We start from the raw sequence: 22,223 nt of genomic DNA, 5'->3' as shown, positions 1-22,223 counted from the left end.
GGGTGGGATAGGGAGGGTGGGAGGGAGGGAGTCGCAAGTGGGAAGAGATATGGGAACATATGTATATGTATAACTGATTCATTTTGTTGTGAAGCTGAAACTAACATAAAAACAAAAAGTGCTTTCACATTTGATCTCACAGAAGCATTGGTGCCCCAATTACTGTAGTGGTCAAATCTGACTCTGCCTCTTGCCAGCTGTGTGGCCTTGGGCAGTTATTTAAGCTGTCTTCTGCCCCCTAGTTTCCTCAAATTTAAATTAGAAACAGTAATAATAATATCCATTGTAGGGACTTCCCTGGTGGTGCAGTGGTTAAGAATCCGCCTGCCAGTGCAGGGAACACCGGTTCAAGCCCTGGTCCGGGAAGATCTCACATGCTGCGGAGCAACTAAGCCCGTGTGTCACAACTACTGAGCCTGCGCTCTAGAGCCCGTGAGCCACAACCACTGAGCCCACGTGCCACAACTACTGAAGCCTGCATGCCTAGAGCCCGTGCTCCACAAGAGAAGCCACTGCAATGAGAAGCCCACGCACTGCAATGAAGAGTAATCCCCGCTCGCCGCAACTAGAGAAAGCCCACGCACAGCAACGAAGACCCAACGCCGCCAAAAATTGATTAATTAATTAATTAAAAAATATAACATCCATTGCAGGTTGTTGAGGTGATTCAAACAAGTTAATATATGTAAAGCACTCAGACTGCACCTGACACATTTTGTCCAAGCAGGTCGCTGTCCTGGATTTTGCTGTTTTGTTTATACTATAAATACTGTTAGGTAGCCACCATCCACTGTTAATTACAAAACCCGGACTAGATCCCAGGTCTTCTGACATGTGCAGTGCCCTCTCTCTCTCTTTTTTTTTTTAACACCCCCGCATATATCTTTTTATTTTGAAAAATTTCAAGTCTACAGAAAAGTTGACAGAATAGTATAATAAACATCCAAATGCTGCTTTTCCAGATTCCACAGTGGTTGAAATTTTCCACATCTGTTTTGTCTCTATGTATGTGTACTTCCTTTCTGAGCCATCTGGAAGTAAACTGCAGATGTCACAACAGACGCTTCACTCCTGAATACTTCAGCATTTATCTCCTACCCATAAGGGCACTCTCTTACAGAATCCCAGTACTATTTTCATGCTGAAGAAATAAACATTAATTCAATAACATGATCTAATATATAGTCCATGTAAACATTTTCCCAGTTGCTCCAAAATGTCCTTTATAGTACCCTCAATGCCCCCAGTCCAGGGTTTAATCAAGATTCATGCACTGCATTTTCTTGTCATCACCAGTGTTCATTTGATGGAGCTCCTGTGACAAAAGTACACGCTATTATAGTTAGTTAAACTAAGGTTCAGAAGTGACGTGCCAATGCAGAGTCTAGAACAAGCACATTTGTGCCTCAGACTCAGGATAGAGGTTAAAGAGCCCTGGTCCTTGCGGCTTCCCTGGTGGTGCAGTGGTTGGGAGTCCGCCTGCCGATGCAGGGGACACGGGTTCGTGCCCTGGTCTGGGAAGATCCCACATGCCGCGGAGCGGCTGGGCCCGTGTCCCCCAAAAAAAAAAAAAAAAAAAAAAAAAGAGCCCTGGTCCTCCAAGGGCCAGACCCTGGGAGCTGCCCAAGCCGAGCAGCAGCGAGGGTCTGGGAGTCAAGGCCCTCTCCCTTTTGCGATCCCCCTTATTACATGGACTTGATGCCTCCTGCCCCTGGCTCATGGAGAAAAAGGGGCTTTGGGCCGGAGAACCTCCAGGCCTGGCTTGAACTCAACATCTCTCTCCTCTCCTTCACCCACCCCTCCTGCAGGTGGAAAGCAGAGGAAGCCTGCAGAAGCTGATCCGCATCCGGAATCCCTGGGGAGAGGTGGAGTGGACCGGGCAGTGGAACGACAAGTGAGTAGGGCAGGTTCGGGAGCCGGCGTGGGGGCACTCTTTCCAGGGGTCTCTGGGGGAGCTGAGGAGGGGCGGGGCACGGTAGCCATGCTGAGAATAAATCCCCGAGAGCACAGGCCACCCTGAGTGGGACCCCTGGGGCTGGTGGCCCTCTAGGCTCTTAACCAGTGCACTCCAGCCGTCTGGGTGCCTTTACAAGGCCCAGGGCTCCTGGGATGCTCATCCTTTCATCATCTCATGGTTCCTCCCTTCCCTAGCTCGGCGTCACCTTGCTATTGGATCTTCAGGGAAAAAATACACCCTTCCTCCCCTAAGCACTCGTTCTATCCCAAGGATGTAAACTTTGTGCCTGTGACCAGAGAGGAGTCCTTCTGTTGATGTCCAGGGTTCCTGGTAGGCCTGTTAGACCTTCGACTCTCTGGGGTGAACTCTGTGAGCCCCTCTCATGGTCTTCCTCTGCTCCCGTCTCCCCGTGCCCCTCCACAGCCCAGCACCCACAGTTCTTCACCTTTTCCCTGGCAGCCTCTGCCATGGCATAGAGACGCCTGCCAGGGGCTGCAGGTCAGCCACAGAGGCCAAGATGAGCGCCCCTACCCTACATCGAATTTCCAATCGCCCTTTAAAAGAGCTGACAGGCCCATCTCAGTTTGGGCCACTGATGCTACTTCATGTCTCTCTGATGGGCTGTGTTCATCTTCTGGAATCTTCCTTGCCACCATCTTCCAGGATAATATATCCTCTCACCTTGCTGCCCTGTACCTCTCAGCTACCTGTGTGTTACTTCCCTCCCTTACTGGGGTCTGAGCCCTCAGGTGGGAGAGCATGTCCCCGGTCCTCATCTTTGGGGCATCTTGGGGAGAAGTCATCGTCCCACACTAGTTTCTAATGCCTCTCCCATTGCTTGGTTTTCCAGCTGCCCAAACTGGACCACTATTGACCCAGAGGAGAGGGAAAGGCTGACCAGACGGCAGGAAGATGGGGAATTCTGGTAAGATTCTTAGGCTTTAGGGAACGAGGTGTCTGATCTTTACTAGCAAATGAGTGAGATTATCGTGTTGAGGGAGCAGGGGCGTGGGATCCTGGTTTTGTTGTTGTTTTAAATTCACTATAAGACGTTGAACAAAACAATTCTTGAACCTCTCCAGTTGGTCCATCTCAGCAGTAGGGTTTCAAAGCTGAGCAGCTCAGCAGAGAAGGCTAAGAATTCTGCAGGCATGTTCAGGTCCCAAGAGAAAAGAGGGGGAAGGTGGGCCTTTCTCCCAGCCAGTTCCTAGAGATTCATCCCGAGGCCTCAAGAAATGGGTCCCTTGGAGAGTAGCAGTGGGGCCCACGCGGCTGTGTCTGTGCTGCTCTGGGGCCACCTACCGCTGCACAGTACTGGCGTTTGACCAAATGAGCAGCCGTATTTTGTCTCATTTGATACACATGGCCCCCATTTTTACAGATGAGAGTTCTGAGTTTCACAGAGGCTTAAGTAACTTGCTGAAGGTCACCTGGCTAGAAGGTGGTAGCACCAGGACTAGAACTGGCGCCTTCCAGTGGCGGACCTGGTGGCCATGTGGCCCCGAGGTGCTGTCTCCTAGCAGCTCTGCCTGGCCCTGACTGGGTCCTAGTCTGGCCTTGGGCGGAAGGTCCAGGCTTATCAGTGTGTCCTCCGGCAACCTGGGTGCTGCGTCCCTGCTTTTGCAGGATGTCTTTCAACGACTTCCTGAGGCACTATTCCCGCCTGGAGATCTGCAACCTGACCCCTGACACGCTGACCAGTGACACCTACAAGAAGTGGAAGCTCACCAAGATGGATGGGAACTGGAGGCGGGGCTCCACCGCGGGCGGCTGCAGGAACTACCCGAGTGAGCACCCTGCCACCGCCCCACCCTGGTGTGCTGCACCCCATCCTGGCCGCTCCTGCCCTCCAGGACCCTCTGCCTCTTCTCCCTGAGTCTCCACCTCAACACCCTTCTTGTCCCCTCAGCCCCTTGCCTTCTGCACTCACTTGTCTCCCTGCCCACACAGAACCCAAGACGTGCTGTTTCTGTGATTCCTCTCCGGGCCCTAGATTCCCTGATGCCACGGCCTCGCCCACTGAGGCAGCGTTAATCCCACTTCATACCCATGGGCTACTTTTTTTTGTTTGTTTTTTTGCGGTACGCGGGCCTCTCACTGTTGTGGCCTCTCCCGTTGCGGAGCACAGGCTCTGGACGCGCAGGCTCAGCGGCCATGGCTCACGGGCCCAGCCGCTCCGCGGCACGTGGGATCTTCCCGGACCGGGGCACGAACCCGTGTCCCCTGCATCGGCAGGCGGACTCTCAACCAGTGTGCCACCAGGGAAGCCCCCGTGGGCTACTTTATCCACACGAAGCCCACGCGGCCTAGCCCAGCAGGGGGACCTCACCCACTGGACCTCTGCACATCCAGACCCTGGTTGTTGCCTGGCAATCCTCTTGTGCCCAATTCACTCAGCAGATGTTGATGGGGTCCTGCTCAGATGGGGGCAAGGACTCCTCCTCTGGTTTATCCTTTGTTTATTCCCCTGACCCTTCTGCCTCAATGGCCCAGTCCTCCCCTGCCCTCTCCCACTCAGAAATTGTCCCATCATGATGACATTTGCCAATTATGAAACATACATTGGGTGCTAGGAACTGTGCTAAGTGATTTATTAATATATTACTCCATTTAATCCTCACAACAGCCTTCTGAGGCAGGCACTTTATTAATCATCTCCATCTTTAAGATGAGGGGACTGAGGCTTGGAGAGGTTAAGTGACTTGCCCAAGGCCTCACAGCCTTCACTGTGCCCAGAATTTGAACCCGGGCAGTCTGACTGTGGAGTCAGTCTTTAAGTACTGCAGTGGCAATTCATGGTCATATATTGATTCTCTTGTTACAGATGAGGAAACCAAGGCTCTCAGTGGCATACCTGGGCCACAGAGCAAGTAGTCAGACTGGGACTAGCAGATTGGTGCCTCTAGCTCTGGTGCTTTTTTTTTTTTTGGCTGCATTGGGTCTTTGTTGCTGTGTGCAGGCTTTCTCTAGTTGTGGCGAGCGGGGGCTACTCTTCATTGCGGTGCGCAGGCTTCTCATTGCGGTGGCTTCTCTTGTTGCGGAGCACGGGGCTCTGGGCACGCGGGCTTCAGAAGTTGTGGCACGCGGGCTTCAGTAATTGTGGCTCTAGAGCACAGGCTCAGTAGTTGTGGCGCACGGGCTTAGTTGCTCTGTGGCATGTGGGATCTTCCCGGACCAGGGATCAAACCTGGGTCCCCTGCATTGGCAGGCAGATTCTTATCCATTGCGCCACCAGGGAAGCCCAGCTCTGGTGCTTTTAATCCTTCACCTCATGTATGCAGCCACCAAGCAAGTTCCAGAGGTGCTGGGATGGTCCTCTGCCTCAGATAAGACTATGTCTCCTACCCACTAGATCAGGGGTTGGCAGACTCTCTCTTAAGGGCCAGATAGTTGACCCTTTTGGCTCTGTGGGCCATCTAGTCTCTATGGCAACTATTCAACTGTTGCTGTAGCCCGAAGGCAGCCATACTTAAATGAACAGATGTGATGACTGTGTTCTAATAAAACTTTACTTGTAAAAACAGGCAGCCAGCAGCCCATAGAGCCATAGTTTGCCAAACCCTACACTAGATAGCTTTATCTCCACAAGTAGAATGTTAGTAGGTAAAGGAAGGCGATCACATTAATTATCCTTAAAATGAATGAATCTCAGCTCCTTCCTGCAAGTTGGTTTTGAAAGTTGGGAGGGCAGAGACACCATGGGAGTGGGCAAGGGGACAGGCCCAGGAGGACGGGGACACAGAACAAGAGGCTGAGATCTGGCCCCTGGGTTCATTGAGGGGGGTGCAGACCTAGTCCCCAAGTCCCCCCAGCCAGGCCAGCTGAGCCATCTCTGACCCCCGAGTTAGAGCCTGGTGAGAAGATACCACGGGGAGATATCACAGCTGAGCCAAAGGAGATCTGGGCCTCAGCTCTGACCACCCTGTTCCAGGATGCCTCCCAAGCCCGGCCAGCCTGAGGGCGAGCGAGAGAGAACTGCAAAGGGGAGTTTCTAATTTAGGTTCCCGTGAGGTTCAGACAAACCCCCAGCCCTCCACTGCTCATGGCCTGTTGCCACCCGGACGGGCTGCCAGCCAGCCCTGGTTTCTGGTTCCTCTGCCCTGCCATACCCCCACCCGCCCATCCTCACCCCTCTCCCAGCAGCCTCCAACCCCTGCGACCAGCGCGGCCTCGTCCCCTCGTCCCCCCATGCGCACCTGTTCACGCTGGGCTCCTGCAGTCTGAGTGACTGACCCCGCCCCTTCTGGCTACAGATACCTTCTGGATGAACCCTCAGTACCTGATCAAGTTGGAGGAGGAGGACGAAGACCAGGAGGACGGGGAGAACGGCTGCACCTTCCTGGTGGGTCTCATCCAGAAGCACCGGCGGCGGCAGAGGAAGATGGGCGAGGACATGCACACCATTGGCTTCGGCATCTATGAGGTATGGGAGGGGCGTCCACAGGGCTGGGGCTCCTCCTTCCCTTCCACCTTGGCTCGTGTCAGCCCCTGCGACGAAGGCCAACCCCAGAGACAGACGTGGAGATGGGACCCCAGGCCGGGAGCTTGGCCAAGGAAAAGCAAAGCCATGGGCCGGGCCAGTCCTAAGAGACTCATGCAGGGAGGTCCCTGCAATTGGTCTGGGTCACCAGGAGCCCCCACCCCCCTTCCCCTGCAGCCAGCTTCCGGGGAGTCCCGCTCTTTCAAGTGGGCTCTGTGTCCCTTCTCACTTCCCCCAGGCCTGGCACTCTGGCTGGCTACCAATCTCCGAAGGACACAACAGATGTAAGGCGAGGACAGAGTATGCTGGACCATGTCCGGAGCCACTGTGAGGGCAGGAACTGAGCCAGCAGGTCCCGTCCTGCTGGGCAGAGCCCATGCTCGGGGCAGGGGAGCAGTTGGTCCTCTGCTCCCACCAGGGCTCAGCCGGCTAGAGCCCTGCGCCCAACACAGGCGCTCTTACTGCCCCCGTGTCCTTTCATTCCGAACCAACTGACCCAACACGCTGGGCCTGGTCCCCTCCCCTCTCCCTTCTCCCGCACAGAGAATAGCTGCTCCTGGCCTGGGGTGAGCAGTGGGAGAAGCGGGGTGCAAGGAAGACTTCAGAGCCACTCAAGTGGGGTGCACTTTGGTGTGATGGGCGGGCCGCAGTGATGTGCTGGAACCAGCCCACTCTTCCCAGCCCGACATTCAGTGAGGTCACGTGGGCAGCCTGAAGACAGCCACGGCAGGGAGGGGGCAGTATGTACAGCATGGAAATTAGCAAATACTACACATCAGGTCTCCCACCGAACCCTGAGAGCCGGGCTCCCAGCACGGCGCGTAGGAGTCAGACACAGTGTCGGGGAGAAGGCTGTCTGCTCACTTCACCCAGCAGGGAAACACGGCTGCCGCCCGTGGGGCGACGATCTGCCTGCTCACCCGCCAACAGGTGGAGCTGGGCAAGCGCCATCATTTCTAAAAATGCACATGAGGGCTTCCCTGGTGGCGCAGTGGCTGAGAGTCCGCCTGCCAATGCAGGGGACACAGGTTCGTGCCCCGGTCCGGGAAGATCCCACGTGCCGCGGAGCGGCTGGGCCCGTGAGCCATGGCCACTGAGCCTGCGCGTCCGGAGCCTGTGCTCCGCCACGGGAGAGGCCAAAACTGAGAGGCCCGCGTACCGCAAAAAAAAAAAATAAATAAATAAAAATGCACATAATTCCAAGCTTCTCAGTCTCTGAAGTAGGAGCTGAGGACTTCAGATCTAGGACAGAATAGCTGCAAAAAAAATGCAGACTGGATTGTGACACACAGCCCAGACTTGGAAATCCACCCATGGGCTTTCAGAGCCAAGAAGCACCTATCCCGTTTTAGAGATAAGGAAACTGAGGCCAGAGAAGGGAAGTGACTTGCTTGAGGAAATACAGAGGGATGTGGCCGGCAGCAGCTTAGAACCAGTACCTGCTGGCTCCCAGCCCCGGGGGGCAGCTGTGTCCCTGTGCTGCTTCCTCCAGCGCTGCTTTCCCTGGCGGCGAGGGTGGGGTGTGGGCTTTGCTACAGGCAGCTGGGTGACCTCAGCCAGGTCAGCCAGGTCACTTCACAGCTCCAGGCCTCGGTTTCTTGCTCTATAAGTTAAGAACGGTGCTAAGGGCTCATGTACATTATCGCCGGCTCATAAGATTTTTTTTTAAATGTGGGAATATGTTGCGTTCCTTGGGAAATAGTTAGTGGGTTGACTTAGTTCCTATTGGTAAAGCTACAGAGAAAGGGGGGTAGCAAAGGAGACCATCTCAGTGGTGACATTTCTTTCCGGAGCTTTTCCAGAGTCTGAATTCAGCGTGTTCTCCTTTATCTGCAGATTCCAGAGGAGGTACGTCTGGCTCACGTCAGCCGCTGTCCCTGGGGGCTCAGGTTCACCAACAAGGAAGAAGGCTTAGCCTGCTGGCTCGGGGGTCTTGTGAAGCCTGGGCAGGGGCTGGTGGCGATGAAGGATGAGTCCCCAGCCCCTCTGGGCTGCAGTGAGGTTGCTCAGGTCCTAGATCCCAGGGTCTAAGCACAGGGTAAGGCAGCTGGGGCAGTTGCCACGGGGCGTGCTGTCTCCCCAGACCTGGCAAAGCCGCTGCACACATTTAGTTCCGGGTGGAGGGTCCGTGGTCCAGGGGCTGCAGGAGACTCTTCTTGGAGTCCCGTAGTGCTCTTAAAACAGGCCTCAAGGGAAATGATGAGCCCTGCGGTGGTATTATAAGATGGGGGAGCACAGAAAGAGGCCTGGACCCCATTCCCAGCTCTGCCATTTGCAAGCTGTGTGACCTTGAGCAATTAACCTGTCCTCTCTGGACTTCAGTTTCTTTGTCAGTAAAACTGGTCAACCATCCACCTTGCCAGACTATTGGGATGCGCTGTGATACGTGAGAGCGCTTAGTAGGCCCACAGTTAGGCTTAACCGAGCTGGTGAGACACACAGTCGCAGTGTGTGTTTTTAAAGGCCACAGTTATTCAAGTCGACACACAGGACAGGGCAGTTGGTGGCGTGCTGGGCCTTTGTGGATGCTGTGGTCAGACTGACACCCCACATTTGAGAGCTGCGCCCCCTCCTCGCCACGGTCCTGGCTGCTTGCGTCAGTGTGTCTATACCACACAGAACTGAGTGGATCCCGGCCGAGGGCACTTTAATGCCCCTGAGTCGTAAGGGGAAGGCTGAGGACCTCTGTCCGAGTGGAGAGATGGGGCATCTGAAGACAGGGGGTGAATGTGGGTCCCCTGCTGTGTGTGCCTCTGAGCCCCTGTTTGGGGTAGAAAGTTAGCTTTTCATCTAAGATGATGCAGAGTTGTTGCCGTGAGCCTCTTGTCTCGATGAGTGGAGAGGACGGTGCTTGGAGCCCTTTCCACCCTCCACTCCCTCTTGCTCCTGTTTCTTCACCAGTTGACAGGACAGACCAATGTCCACCTCAGCAAGAGCTTCTTCCTGACGCACCGAGCGAGGGAGCGGTCGGACACCTACATCAACCTGCGGGAGGTGCTCAACCGCTTCAAGCTGCCCCCGGGGGAGTACATCCTGGTGCCATCCACCTTCGAGCCCAACAAGGACGGGGACTTCTGCATCCGGGTCTTTTCCGAGAAGAAAGCTGACTACCAGTAGGTCGTTCAGCCCTCCTCGTCCCCACGCCTTGTTCCTGCCCCGCCTGGACCCACGCGTCAGCTTCTTTTTCTGTAGTACCCACCCGCTTCGTGAGGACTTGAGGTATCGAAGAACGTTAGTGCTGTCCTCGGGTCAGCAAAGAAAATAGACACTCAGGATCTTTCTGATGAGAAAGGGATGGTTGTAGAGCAAATTGCAAATGCCTGTCATTTGGGGCAATGCTGGTAGAATCCCTGCGTCCCCAGCCCACCAGCCTGGCAGAGCCGAGGGTCTAAGTGCCAATCCCAGTGGTCCCTCAGATGTCTCCAGAGCCTCTCCCCGCTACAGTCACGAGGTCTCCAGGCGCTCCCCTGTCCTCACTGGAGCCCCGCTGTTCAGGGACCATTTTTGGCTGACACCGCTGTCCTCAATTCACAATGGCTGCTGGCTTAACCGTGTCTGTTCAGCTGGGCCCTTGACTGCGTGAGATGTAATCAGCCTTGGGCAACTTAAGCACAAGATTTACTGGAAGGCCCTGGAGCCCCTCTAGAACTGACAGGAGGCTGGGCGCCAGAGGACCAGGGTGTGGGAAGAGGGGGCGTGTCTAAGAAAATGAACAGCAGAGAAGGAATTTCCCTCTCTGTGGAGCAGAAGGACCCAGCCCTGCACACAGGACCGTGTGTGAGATAAACTAGCCAGAGACTGAGCTTCAGCTGAAATCTCACCCAGGCCTCCCTGCCTTCTCCCACCCTCGGCAGAGCAAGTAGGCAGCAGGGTACACTGCATGGTTCTCCGTGTGAAGATTTATGACGGCAAAGGGCGTTTCAGAGGGAACCTAAAAAGCTGTTCCTCCAGGCCAGAGCGCCAGCACCGTAGTACCTGGGAAGCCTGTGCTCTTCGATGAAGATTGAAAACTAGCAAACAAAACAGTTCTGACTCTCCAAGTTGTTTTTCTTGGATCATTTCTAACTGTAATTTATGCTGTAGGGGATGTGTTGTCACAGAAACTTGGGATGCAGAAAAAACCCCGTGCCCACCCCATGCTGGGTTTAACGGCACAGTTTCATTTTAGCCGGGATTTCTGCAACGCTCCCTTTTCAGTGACGCGTAGTTTCCTTCTGTTTCCAGAGTTGTCGACGACGAAATCGAGGCCACCCTTGAAGAGGTACCGTACTGCTTGAGCTTCACCCGCTCTGTCCTGAACAACCCAGGAGCAGCGGAGCAGAAAATAACCCCAAGGGTTCAGGAGGCCCCTAGGATTTCACGAGCACAGCTTGAAACTAGGGTGCAGCCTTGGCCTGGGAGTCCGAGAGCGCCTCCTGCACCGGCTGTGGCCGCTGCGTGGGGCTGGACGGTCCCCTGGATGTAGCCCGCACGCACGGGGTGCCTGGAGGATGGGACACCAGGCTGCTCTGAGCAGTGGGCGGTCTTGTCACTCCCCTTTCTGGCCCTCAGTTTTCTCATCAACAAAATGGAAACGTTGCATGACAAGATTTTTCAGGTTCCCTGGAGTTTTCTGGGAGTTGTGATGCAGTGGTAAATCCTGAGGGCTTTGAGGACTGCAACTCAGGAATTACAGACCCAACCTAAGCGTCCAGAGTTGAGGAAGGATAGCACACAAATGGGAAGGAGCGCTTTTCCCTCTGTCCTGGTGCCCGCAGCGGCTTGATGACTGTTATTCCTCAGCTGCTGAAGCTCCGTGTACTCAGTGAGACATGGAGCAATTTCCAAGGGCCTCACGGCTGTGCTCTCGCCACGTTCAGAGTCGTTCCAGACCACGCCAGCTCGTCTTTACACTTCTGAGTCCCCATTACTTAGATCATAAAAGGCCATTTTGGTGGAATGTTGGAGAAGATGCCTATGTGAGAAATTAGAGTGTAACTCCTTCCCACATAGCTTATAGTCCCTCTTAAGTGTTTTAACTGGAAAAAAAACTCCTTAATTCCTCACACTGTCCTTCGTCTCAATCCCGGTAACCTTAGAATGCAGGCCTGAGAGAGGGTAACTGAGGTGGCGGGGGAGGCCGCCTCGGAAGGGAGAGCAGGTGCCCGCTGGTCACTGTGTCTCACTTCTGTGCCTCGCCTTCCAGATTGATGTCAGCGAGGACGACATCGATGATGGATTCAGGAGGCTGTTTGCCCAGTTGGCAGGAGAGGTAAGTGCTCCCCAAGCCTCTGTGCTGTGCGCCCTGCTTGACGCAAAGGAAGAGACCATCTTTGCCCTCAAGGAGACTTCAGTCTAAGGCGGGGAGAGGAAACAAAATGAACAAAAAGCAAAGAGGGATTTCCGCTCAGATTCCTTACCCAAGGCCTCCCCAGGGCCTCTGCACGTCCAGTCGCCAGGGGCTTCTGCTGTCGGGGGTCGGCTCTGACTGTGATCCTCCTGCCTGAGGACTCTGGGCCTCTCCTTGTGGCTGTTTTGTTTGCTCTGTGCCACTGCAGCTGAGACATGGAACTCAGCCCCTTCTCTTTGATTGCCATGAAAATATGTGGGGACTTGGAGGGTTTTCAGTCTCAAGGATGCAAGCAACAGAGTGTCAGCCTTCCCTGTCCTTAAAAAAGAAATCCCTCAGGCATCTAGGCTTCCGTCCGCTACAAAGTTAGCAGGCCTCTTCCTCCAACGACTCCAAACAAAGTCATTCTCCTCCATATATGGAGCACACTAGCTCTCTCGAGTGTCCACCATCGGCCTACCCGGGCCTCCTCATCAGAGTTAAAGCAGGCGCCACCCGCCCCATGCCTCCGCCCGCCTGTCTGCCTCCCTCCCTCCTGGTTTCTAAGGGAAGGGGCATCGTAGAGACATACTTCCACACTGATTGAAACACACACACACACACACATCCCCCAAGTACGCACAATGTCAGTCTTGGTCTTAAATAATGGGGCTTGTCCCCCAGTTACACAATATGTGTAAGTGAACAGAGGTACCCGCACCACTTCTGAGGAGCTCTGACATCAAGGGCCACAGAAAAAGTGCTGGGCCAGTTCTTGGAGACAGCCGGTCCCAGCCAGCTTTGCAGGAAGCCAGATCTGGGTTTTAAAGGGAGAGGAAGGCATGCTGGGTGCGAGGAAGGGTATAGAGAACTGAGTCAAGAGACCGCAAACATGGGTAGAATGGATTTATTCTTTATATTCTCTACAGCAGAGCGATGGCGAACGAACTCTGCCTGGGGCACACTGCATTAAAACACTATCAGAAACTTGGGCTGTGGCTGTGCTCCCTGTGCGGCGTACCCCAGGGGCTTGTTAGAAGTGCACACCTGCCCCAGCTCTAATGCACCCCGCGGGCTCAGCCAGAGCAGACACCCGTTACACACCCGCTGCTCCGTGCTTCACGCAGCCCCAAGGGAGCCAATAATGACGCTCTGGTTGCATCTCCACAGGATGCAGAGATCTCTGCCTTTGAGTTGCAGACAATCCTGAGAAGAGTTCTGGCAAAGCGTAAGTACCCACCCCTCGCACATCCCTCATCCTGCTCCTGCAACGTGAGGGGACACGGTGACCCTTCCCCTTCCGCGGCTCAGCGGCTGTGGCTGAACTGTCACCCCCACTCCTGCTTAAACGCCACCGTCACCACCAAGGAACCGGATGAAGGAGGTTCTCCCCGATGTGATAAAAAAAGGGCGAAGGTTTCTGGAGTCTAGAGGTCAATGATCACATCCGGGTTTCCACAACTTACTAGCTCTGTGATCTAAACCGAGTTAGATAATCTCCCTGACTCTTGTTTCCTTACCTGCAAAATAGGCGTATTATTACTTAACCTCTTCAGAGTGGTTGAATGTCTTAAGTGAGATGATGTGTAGGAACAAAGCCTGGGCTCTGTATATACGGTGACTCTTACGATGATTAATTGCTAAGAAAAAGCGTGGTGGGAGCCAGAAAGCATCCCCATCCCTGGATTCCCGGCTGTATTTAGCGGGTAACCACTGACAGAGTGACGACAGCTCACTGATGGGCCAGAATGGGAAAATAAGTGGTCCATCTTCCACTCCAGCTGAGGGGATGGCATTAAAAAGGCTCATCTCCCAAATGTGTGTTTAAGGGAGCCTGGTCGAGCCAGTTCTTGATGGGAGCAATGTCACTTCAGTTGAGCCAGTGGGCCAGGCGAGTGGCTTCAAGGCTCCAGAAGTGACTGCTCTCAGCCCAGGCTGATGGGCATCTATAAAGAACGGACAGAACTGGGTGGAGACTGGAGAAGGAGCTGGAGAGCCATGGCCCTCATGCACCTTTTCAGGTTAAACTGTTTCTTAAGCAAAAAATATCAAAGGATGGACCGTCCGCCTCCCCAGTGTTGATCACCACTGCAGGGGGTGGGGAGAAAGCACCCACACACACTGCTCTTCTCCCCCTCGAGTTATCACCAGAACTGTGCTGCTTTGATGAGACGAGCAGGGGTCTGTACGGTATCAGGAGTTCTCAGCCCGGATCCGAAACCAGAGCGTATGTCGTCAGGGCTGAGCGTCAGCCTAGGGATCGTCTCCAGAAGTCCCGTGGACTTCACTCTGGCCCAACCCCAAGAGATAAAAATCCTCCTCTTGAAGCCAAAGGAGGATCCAGGCCAGTGGGGTCTTCATCACAGTGAACGTGGACGACACGCATGTGGTCCCTCACAGGAACCACGTGTGACCGATCCGTGCCCGGTGGCCTCCAAACAAAAGGCTGCGTTTGAGCTTCTTGGCAGAGCTGCAGCCAGGGGGTCCAGCGGCCAGGGTAGGGCTTCCCCAAGGCGGACCCTGGTCCTCGGCGCCCCTCCTCCAATCTGGGGGTGATGAGAAGATGGTGTTTACCCTCGAGGCCACCAGGCACGAGTGAGGTCACAGCCTGTTGAGCTGTGTGGTTGTCATGAACCCAGGGACACTGAGCCCCATTGTTTCTGCACAGATGCGGGGAGGGGGAGGGAAGGGGTCGGGCTGGGACCAGCTGGGATTCAGCTGCTGCTTGTTGGGGGCACGGCAGTAGCCTCACCCGAGCCCCGGAGCTCAGTACCCTTCCCCGCTCCACACCCAGTGACGACTCCTGCCCAAGGGCCCCAGGCACAGCCCACACCCACACCCGAGAAGGGGTCAGAGACCAGAACAGCAGCTTTGAGACAGGGTACGTCCTAACCTTCCACAAGGACATGATGAGAAGGGTGGGCTCCCCTGAAGGCTGTGGGAACAGACTCACATCTGTGACAAGGCTCTCACGCCACCTGTCGACCACCAAATAGACGGGACCCAACCAGTGAGTGACTCACCTAGGAGAGCGCAGGCTGCGGACAGGCTCTGGCCCTCTGGCTAACCCAGCTGGGGACACAGAGGCCCCCTAAATGCCTGCAGACAGGCAGTTAAGTAAACCTCTTCCTCTCTCAGGGCCCTGCCTAGAATAAACACGCGGGGCCCCCGCTATCTCCACAGGTGACTTTGCATCTTATGAACACTTCAAGGCCCAGACTCTTACCATTCTCTTACTTATTTAAAAAGCACTTATTGTAACTCCGTATGCCCATGGCCAATATACAGAGAAGTCAGGCAGATGTAACACAGCCTCTGCACCGTCCCGGTGTGGTGGCCACCTGCCTCGTGTGGCTATTTAAAACAATTTCAGTGGCTCCCACATCAGAGGGTGCAGATACAGAATATTCTGCGATCGTAGAAGGTTGTATTGGACAGTACTGCTCTAGAAGATGTTCCTGTCACACTTATTTTTGTCTCCTAGGCCAAGATATCAAGTCAGACGGCTTCAGCATAGAGACCTGCAAAATCATGGTTGACATGCTCGATGTATCCTTTAATGGGCCCCGCAGCACAGAGGCTGGGAGAGTTTGAAACTTCACTCCAGGAAGATACAAACACAGGCCTCCTCCCCTTCACAGCGGCCAGCTGTCCCTGCTGGCTGAGGCGTAGGACTGTTGTCAGCACTGACCTCCCTTAGTAGGGAATTTGAGGGGCTTCAGCCGAGGGAATGTGAGATGCCACAGGCTGAGGGGTTCCTGCAGGAAATTCCCGACAGCATGCCCGCTGTTCTCTGCCCAGCGCAGCTTGGATGTGTTACCTCTAGGGAAATAGTCCCTAAACCATGATACTTTTTTTTTTTTTTTGGCTGTGTTGGGTCTTTGTTGCTGCGCACGGGCTTTCTCTAGTTGCGGCGAGCAGGGGCTACTCTTTGTTGCGGTGCACGGGCTTCTCATTGCAGTGGTTCTTCTGGGCTACAGGTGCGCGGGCTTCAGCAGTTGTGGCACGTGGGCTCAGTAGTTGTGGCTCGCGAGCTCTAGGCGCAAGGGCTTAGTTGTTCCCGCGGCATGTGGGATCTTCCCGGACCGGGGTTCGAACCTGTGTCCCCTGCATCGGCAGATGGATTCTTAACCACTGTGCCACCAGAGAAGTCCCTACCATGATACTTCTGATGTGAATGCTTTCCCCAGTCATGATTTTCTTCCTGATTCATAAGATAGGGGCCCACCCTCCAAGAGCACTCTCCTTCCTCTTGCTTGTTCCCAGGCCACCACCCGGCCCTGAGGCCAGCTTATCATCCGTCTGCTGTCCCTGCTGCTTACTGAGAGGTGCTGGGCAAGGATGGCCTGGATGGCTTAAGCTTCTATGAAGTTTCATCTGGTGGGCTCATGGCACCTGCTGTGTAGCTCCCCTCACAGAAGGCCTCTTAGAAATAATGATACTCCCTAAATGGGCAAGGGCGCAGCCATTAGAAGCCATCTGCATATCCTCCAACAGCTCCTTCTTAGCAGGAACTGGGGCCAGCTGCATAGCACCCCCAGACCCCTCGGCATACAGAGAGTCGGGGGACCAGTAGGTCTCTATTGGGCCCTTCCACCAGCCCTCAGATGGAGGTCTAGCCAGTGTGAAGAGCAGGAGAAGGGTCCTTCTGCGAGAGCTCCTCGTGACTGAGCCGTGGTTACCAGACTCTCCAGGGGAGAGGACAAACCAGGTGCCACGGCCCACGTGAACCCAGACTCTGGGAGCTTTCCTTAACTGCAGGCAGTCGGATGGGAGTGGCAAGCTGGGTCTGAAGGAGTTCTACATTCTTTGGACCAAGATTCAGAAATACCAAGTGAGAGCCCAGGAGGGCCGGGCGGCAGGGGCGGTGGATCTGTGTGGGCAACGCGCCATGCACGTACTTTTGGATGCAGCAGCTCTTTAGGACGGTGGAGGAGCATCTCCAAGCAGAGGGGATTGTACTCATAACGGAGCTCAGAATGGGTGAAGACAGGGCTGGGCAAATGCAAACAGGAAAAACAAAGACTTTGCAAGTTACGTGGTTTACTCCCTGCCTTACTGACTGGAAACTGGGTCATCTAAAAGCCACCATCAAGTGTCCTGAAAAGGCCATGTAGCCCCTTGTAGTTTGGGTTTTTGACAGCTAAAGTACAAAAATTACAGAAGATAATAACAGGGGCTCATGTAGTTGGCTAGGTGATTTGATGGGCATATTTATAAACTAGCTCATGGAGAGAGACAAAATACTCTTTAAGGCAGAAACATGGGTGATGCTTCCAAGGCCAAACTAGAGGCACGGAGCTGGAAGAACTTCAGCCCCACTTAGCACACAGCACAGAGAGGTAACTTGCCACCTTTTGGGTCATGGTTTTCTAACTATTTTGTATGTTCCAGAAAATTTACCGGGAAATCGACGTGGACAGGTCCGGAACCATGAACTCCTATGAGATGCGGAAAGCATTAGAAGAAGCGGGTAACACTTCCTAACTGTATTTTCTTTCTCTTATCTGTAGAATATGTGAAAACTTACTCTATACGATACAAAGTTTGGTAAGCTATGAAATAGAGTAGGTGCTGGTTCAGTACAAACACATCCTTTTCATTCGCCTTTTAAAGACTAATTGGTAAAATGAAATGGAGGCCAGGACGCTCTGCCCTCTAAGCCGTCTGGAATCTCAGTTTCCCTCCAAGGGCCCCAGCGGGTCGCAGGCAAAGCCAGTTTTCAGCAGACCCACACACCCTGCCCTCCTCCGCTCAGGTGCAGGGCTGGTCAAGACTTAGTCACAAGGCTTCAGAGGGCTGCCAGGGAAGCTGGGAAATGCAGCCTTGATTCTAGGCAGCCATGGCCTGTTAAAAATTCTACAACTATGGAAAAAGGGAGAATTAATATTAGTTTAGCATGAACAGTTTCTGCCACATACATCCAGGAAGAATCTAGTCTCCAAGGCGATTCAGAGTGAGACAGACAGAAAAGGAGATAGGATCGATAGCATGAAACAGCCTGCCCATGAAAGTAGGAACAGGCAAGGAAAGTCTTACATGTTAGTAAGGAGACGGGACTTCCTGATGGTCCAGTAGGTAAGACTCCGCGCTCCCGGTGCAGGGGGTCTGGGTTCGATCCCTGGTCGGGGAACCAGATCTCACACGCATGCCGCAACTAAGACCCGGCGCAGCCTAAATAAATAATATGTAAATACTAAAATGCAAAAAAAAAAAAGAGGGAGGGTGGAGGTGAACAGTGCGGAAACAGAAGCAATGGCGGAAGGCACTGGCTTTGCAAAATAAAAACAGTCTCACAGCAGAGCAGCCAGGGGACCAAAGCAATCGTAACTCTCATCTTCCGGGTCCAGAGCCCATGAACAGAGCCCCAGGGTGCAACCGAACACTTGGCAATCGGTCTGCATGTTCATTTAACTGCAGGTTTCAAGATGCCCTGTCAGCTCCACCAAGTCATCGTTGCTCGGTTCGCAGATGACCAGCTCATCATCGATTTTGACAATTTTGTTAGGTGTTTGATTCGACTGGAAACACTATTCAGTAAGTGCCCGTTTGGGTAAAGGCCCATTTCAGTTCTCTCGGTACGAAAGCAGCCTGCCTTTCCCCACGGGTGAAACCACCTGAGCCAGAGACGTGTCTGTCCAGTTGAAAATGAAAATCCTGGGCTTCCCTGGTGGCGCAGTGGTTAAGAGTCCGCCTGCCGATGCAGGGGACACGGGTTCGTGCCCCGGTCCGGGAAGATCCCACATGCCATGGAGCAGCTGGGCCCGTGAGCCATGGACGCTGAGCCTGCGCGTCCGGAGCCTGTGCTCCACAACGGGAGAGGCCACAGCAGTGAGAGGCCCGCGTAGAGAACAAAACAAAAAACAAACAAAAACAAAAACAAAAAGAAAATGAAAATCCTTCTTTAACCTGGGGACAGAGGGAAGAAATCGTAACTTGTGCCATTCAGTGAAATCAGCTGCCAGGCTGGGGAAAAGGATAATGTGACCTCTGTTGCAGCTCACTTATATGACATCCTGTTTCTGCCTCCACAGGGATATTTAAGCAGCTGGACCCCGAGGATACTGGTATGATCCAGCTTGACCTTATGTCTGTAAGTAAGCAGCTTCCCAGCCCCTACTCCTAGGGGACGGAGGGGAGAAGGGCTGCTACTTGGACGACAGAGATCTGTGGCTTTTGGTCTGTCAGGATCAGGCTGTAAATTGTTGTAAGATCCCACAGTGCACCTCTATTGGCAGTCATTTCCCAACTACCCACTGGTTCTCGAGTCCAAGAAAACACACCTGGTCCCTCCTCCCAGAAGCTTTGCCTTGAGAATAGCACAAGATTAAAAGAAGAAGAGGGTGGCTGCAGAACCCCTCTTAGAAAAATGACCTGCTATTAGCATGCATGGGAGCAGATGCTTTTTATACAAAGAAACCCTTTGGATGAAATTTCAGTGGGTCTTGGGAAGATCTGTCATTCTTAGATCTACTTAAAATACTTTCTGCACAAATTACTTTTCTCTACTTCCTCCACCTTTAAAATAAAATAACAATAGTAGATAAGCTTAGCATATATAATGATTGTGCTCATGTGTCTGGAACCCCAGCAACAGGCACCTCTGAAACGATCACTCGAAATTCAGTTGGTATGCCAATTCCACAGAAAGCAAAGCGCAAAAATGTTCTCTTGTCATCCGAAGACAGAAAGTTCTCTCACTTCAAAGAAGGAAGCCAGCTGGGCTTACTTTTCATCCTTGCCCGGCTCCAGCTTGCATTTCCTCTGTCCAAGGGGGAACTGAGCTTGGAGCAACACAGGCTACAGAGACTGGGGTTGGGTGGCCAGTGCTGGGTAGGAATGACCAAGTCCCAGGGACCAGAGAGGAGCAGAGTGGTAAGAAGGACGAGGGTGAGGGACTGGCGCCTCCTTCCACTGAATTTCGAACTCTGGAGGAAGCCAGCAACTAAATAGCTCTTTCACTCTGGTATTAATGCATTTTAAAGTAACGCGAGCCAACTGCAAAATACATTTTAGCTGGTTCCAAAGAACACTAACTTGCTTAAAACTCTGTGTAGCCCAGGAAATAACCCTCCCCTGAGACTGCAGTCTAAGGTAGAGGCAATACAATTGGGACCTAAACATGCCACGTGTGAAGTTTGGGAAACTGCAGCCCCCTTTATCCTTCTGGCTGGAAATCTCATTCCTCCCCGGCTCCCACTGTTTTATGCAGCCAGCCTACTCAGACCATCCTCCCATTTCCTCTGAGAAACATCTCACCCACTGGCTTTCCCTCCTTTCCTAAGCCTCGCCTTTCACAGGTCGCTGGAGTTCCCCACACTCAACTCTCTTTTTCCTGAGGCTGCGACAGAAGAAGACCTCTCCTTCAGTTTGCAGCGACTGTTAGCTTTGCCTGCAGGTTGCAGTCCTGGGGAGCTTCGCAAAAGTCCTGATGTCCAGGCCCATCCCAGGCTGATTTCATTAGAGTCTGATTTAAAGTTCACAGATTACTCCAGTAGAGAACCGAGGTTGAAAACCACTAGTTTAAGGGCTATCCAAACTAACCTCTGATGTGACACTGAGGCAGGGATACAGAAATGCTGATTCGTGCTTTCCACGTTTCACGTTTCACGTGTTTCCGTCAACCCTGTAATACGATTCATGACCACCTAATTCAGATAACGGCTTTTTACAACCCTGTAAAAAGCTAGACTCTAGAAATCAGGTAGAAAAAAATGTGAGTTAATACTCTGATATCGTAACCCTTGATCAGCTTTTCTCGTACAACAGTCAATCTTTCAGAATAATCTATAGGTACTCAGATAGCCTCTTAATTCTGAGAATGCTCACTGAACTGATTTGGTTTTTTTCCTTCCCCACAGTGGCTGTGTTTTTCAGTACTTTGAGGTTATAACTGATCTGCCTGAAGACTTCTCATGAAAGAAAATCAGCCACGGACTAAGCCTCCACAGAGAAACTTCTTATCTGGATCTTGAAATTATGGGAACATTGATTAGAGCTGGAAATGATGATACTATTTACTTGAGAAAGCAGAACTTTCAGATATCAAAGTAAAAGATTTGCATATAATCGTACTAAATGCAAGTGAGTCACTTAACCCTTGAAAAACTTAGAGAAAACCTTCAATCTGTACATAGTATACACTTTACTTTTACACACTTTCCTGTTTATAACAATATTAAATCAGGAAAAAATGCAGGGAGGTATTTAACAGCTGAGCTTAATTTAACATTCAGTCAACCTTAAAGGACATAAGGTCCTTGCCGGCAATATTTAAAGCAACTTTGAGTTTAAAAATATAGTTGTGACATGTACCAAACAGCTGTCCAGGGATTACCATTCCCCTTGAGTAAAATGGAAAAATACGATGTATCACGAAGGCATCTGAAGAGGCCAGGTGAGAAGCACATCTCTCTCATTTGGGTTAAATAAGAGACAGATTTTATATAAAACTGACTGGTTAACAGTGCGTCTGTCTCAAGTCCTCGCGCATGTCTGGTCTTATAAACTGAGCGTTAAGACACTGAAGGGACGCTCCTGGTGCTCGGCTGAAGTGATAACCCAAACCGGGGGTCCCGTCTGCAAGCCCACGGTGACGGAAGACAGCACAGCTGTTCGCCGCGTGCCTCGAACCTTCCCAGACTTCACCGCTAGCGTTCGCGCATGGATTAGGGGGGACGCCCGTGGAAACCACATGAACGTGTTTCCTGGCTTCACCTTGGGTAAATGCTAGCGACACTGTACGGATACTGCCTTGTTGCCTTACCTTCTTCCAAATGTACTGTTCAATAAAGAGTCGCCCAGGCAATCCCACGTGGGTGCCGCTCTTCCTGAGGGCCCAGCGGTGAGCACACCCAGTTACATCCCATCCCCCTCTAGCCAGGCGCGCTCCCTCCCTCCCTAAATGCCGGTATCGAGAGGAAAGGGCAGCTGGCCTCCATTTCAGTGTGGAACTATAGAGCTTTTTAAAAATCCAATTCAGAAGCTTTGATAATTGACCATAAAGTCAGCTCCAATTTCTACTGCTTCTTGGTCTCTGAAGGAGGTACCGGCAAGTTTGTGCTCCGCCTGCCACCTGCCTGTCACTTTGGTGGAGGGAACAAGGGAAAGCCAGGAAGACATGCAGCTAAACCACAGGTCGGCTGCTGGGGATCCTTGAGGAATCGCAGAAGGGAAAGATGTCAGATGACTAGAGAGAGGCAAATGGCAGCCTACTATCTCATGAAAAGATAGGAAGATGGATTTCCCAAATCAACTCACAGGAGTTTAAGTTTTCCTGCTTGCGGAGCATCTCAGGGCCCAGAGGAAGCGGGAACCAAGAACAGGCAGCACTTCCCCTGGTGGGGGTGGGGGTGGTGATTTTTTCCATTCAGTAGAACTGGGTTTGGGAGGGCTGGATGCTCCCAGTGACACGGGATTGCTATGGGAGGGGTGGGGTGGGGCGAGGGTAGGCTGACCACCGGAAGGGGAGAGGAGGG

At 52.8% G+C, this 22,223-nt stretch overlaps 1 protein-coding gene across 2 annotated transcripts in view; it reads left to right on the top strand.

Moving 5' to 3' along the window:
* Positions 1–21,558, top strand: part of CAPN2 (calpain 2) — a 58,020-nt gene extending 36,462 nt beyond the window's left edge. The window contains exons 7-21 of one of the 2 annotated variants that reach the window (XM_024750457.1): positions 1,809–1,894; positions 2,808–2,882; positions 3,584–3,744; positions 6,211–6,380; positions 8,274–8,285; positions 9,339–9,550; positions 10,662–10,698; positions 11,623–11,688; positions 12,916–12,973; positions 15,230–15,294; positions 16,511–16,579; positions 17,140–17,218; positions 18,166–18,282; positions 18,780–18,838; positions 20,607–21,558. In XM_024750457.1, the coding sequence (XP_024606225.1) occupies positions 1,809–1,894; positions 2,808–2,882; positions 3,584–3,744; positions 6,211–6,380; positions 8,274–8,285; positions 9,339–9,550; positions 10,662–10,698; positions 11,623–11,688; positions 12,916–12,973; positions 15,230–15,294; positions 16,511–16,579; positions 17,140–17,218; positions 18,166–18,282; positions 18,780–18,838; positions 20,607–20,630 (1,290 nt within the window). In that variant the 3' untranslated portion in view covers positions 20,631–21,558. Of the gene's footprint in view, positions 1–1,808; positions 1,895–2,807; positions 2,883–3,583; positions 3,745–6,210; positions 6,381–8,273; positions 8,286–9,338; positions 9,551–10,661; positions 10,699–11,622; positions 11,689–12,915; positions 12,974–15,229; positions 15,295–16,510; positions 16,580–17,139; positions 17,219–18,165; positions 18,283–18,779; positions 18,887–20,606 lie in introns of those variants that run through there. The other variant, XM_024750456.1, reaches the window with a different exon arrangement.
* Positions 21,559–22,223: the final 665 nt, after the last annotated feature.

The sequence above is a fragment of the Neophocaena asiaeorientalis genome, unplaced genomic scaffold (assembly GCF_003031525.2).
Source record: "Neophocaena asiaeorientalis asiaeorientalis breed wild unplaced genomic scaffold, Neophocaena_asiaeorientalis_V1.1 scaffold430, whole genome shotgun sequence".
NCBI lineage: Eukaryota > Metazoa > Chordata > Mammalia > Artiodactyla > Phocoenidae > Neophocaena > Neophocaena asiaeorientalis.
This window is presented reverse-complemented; position numbering and strand designations above follow the sequence as displayed.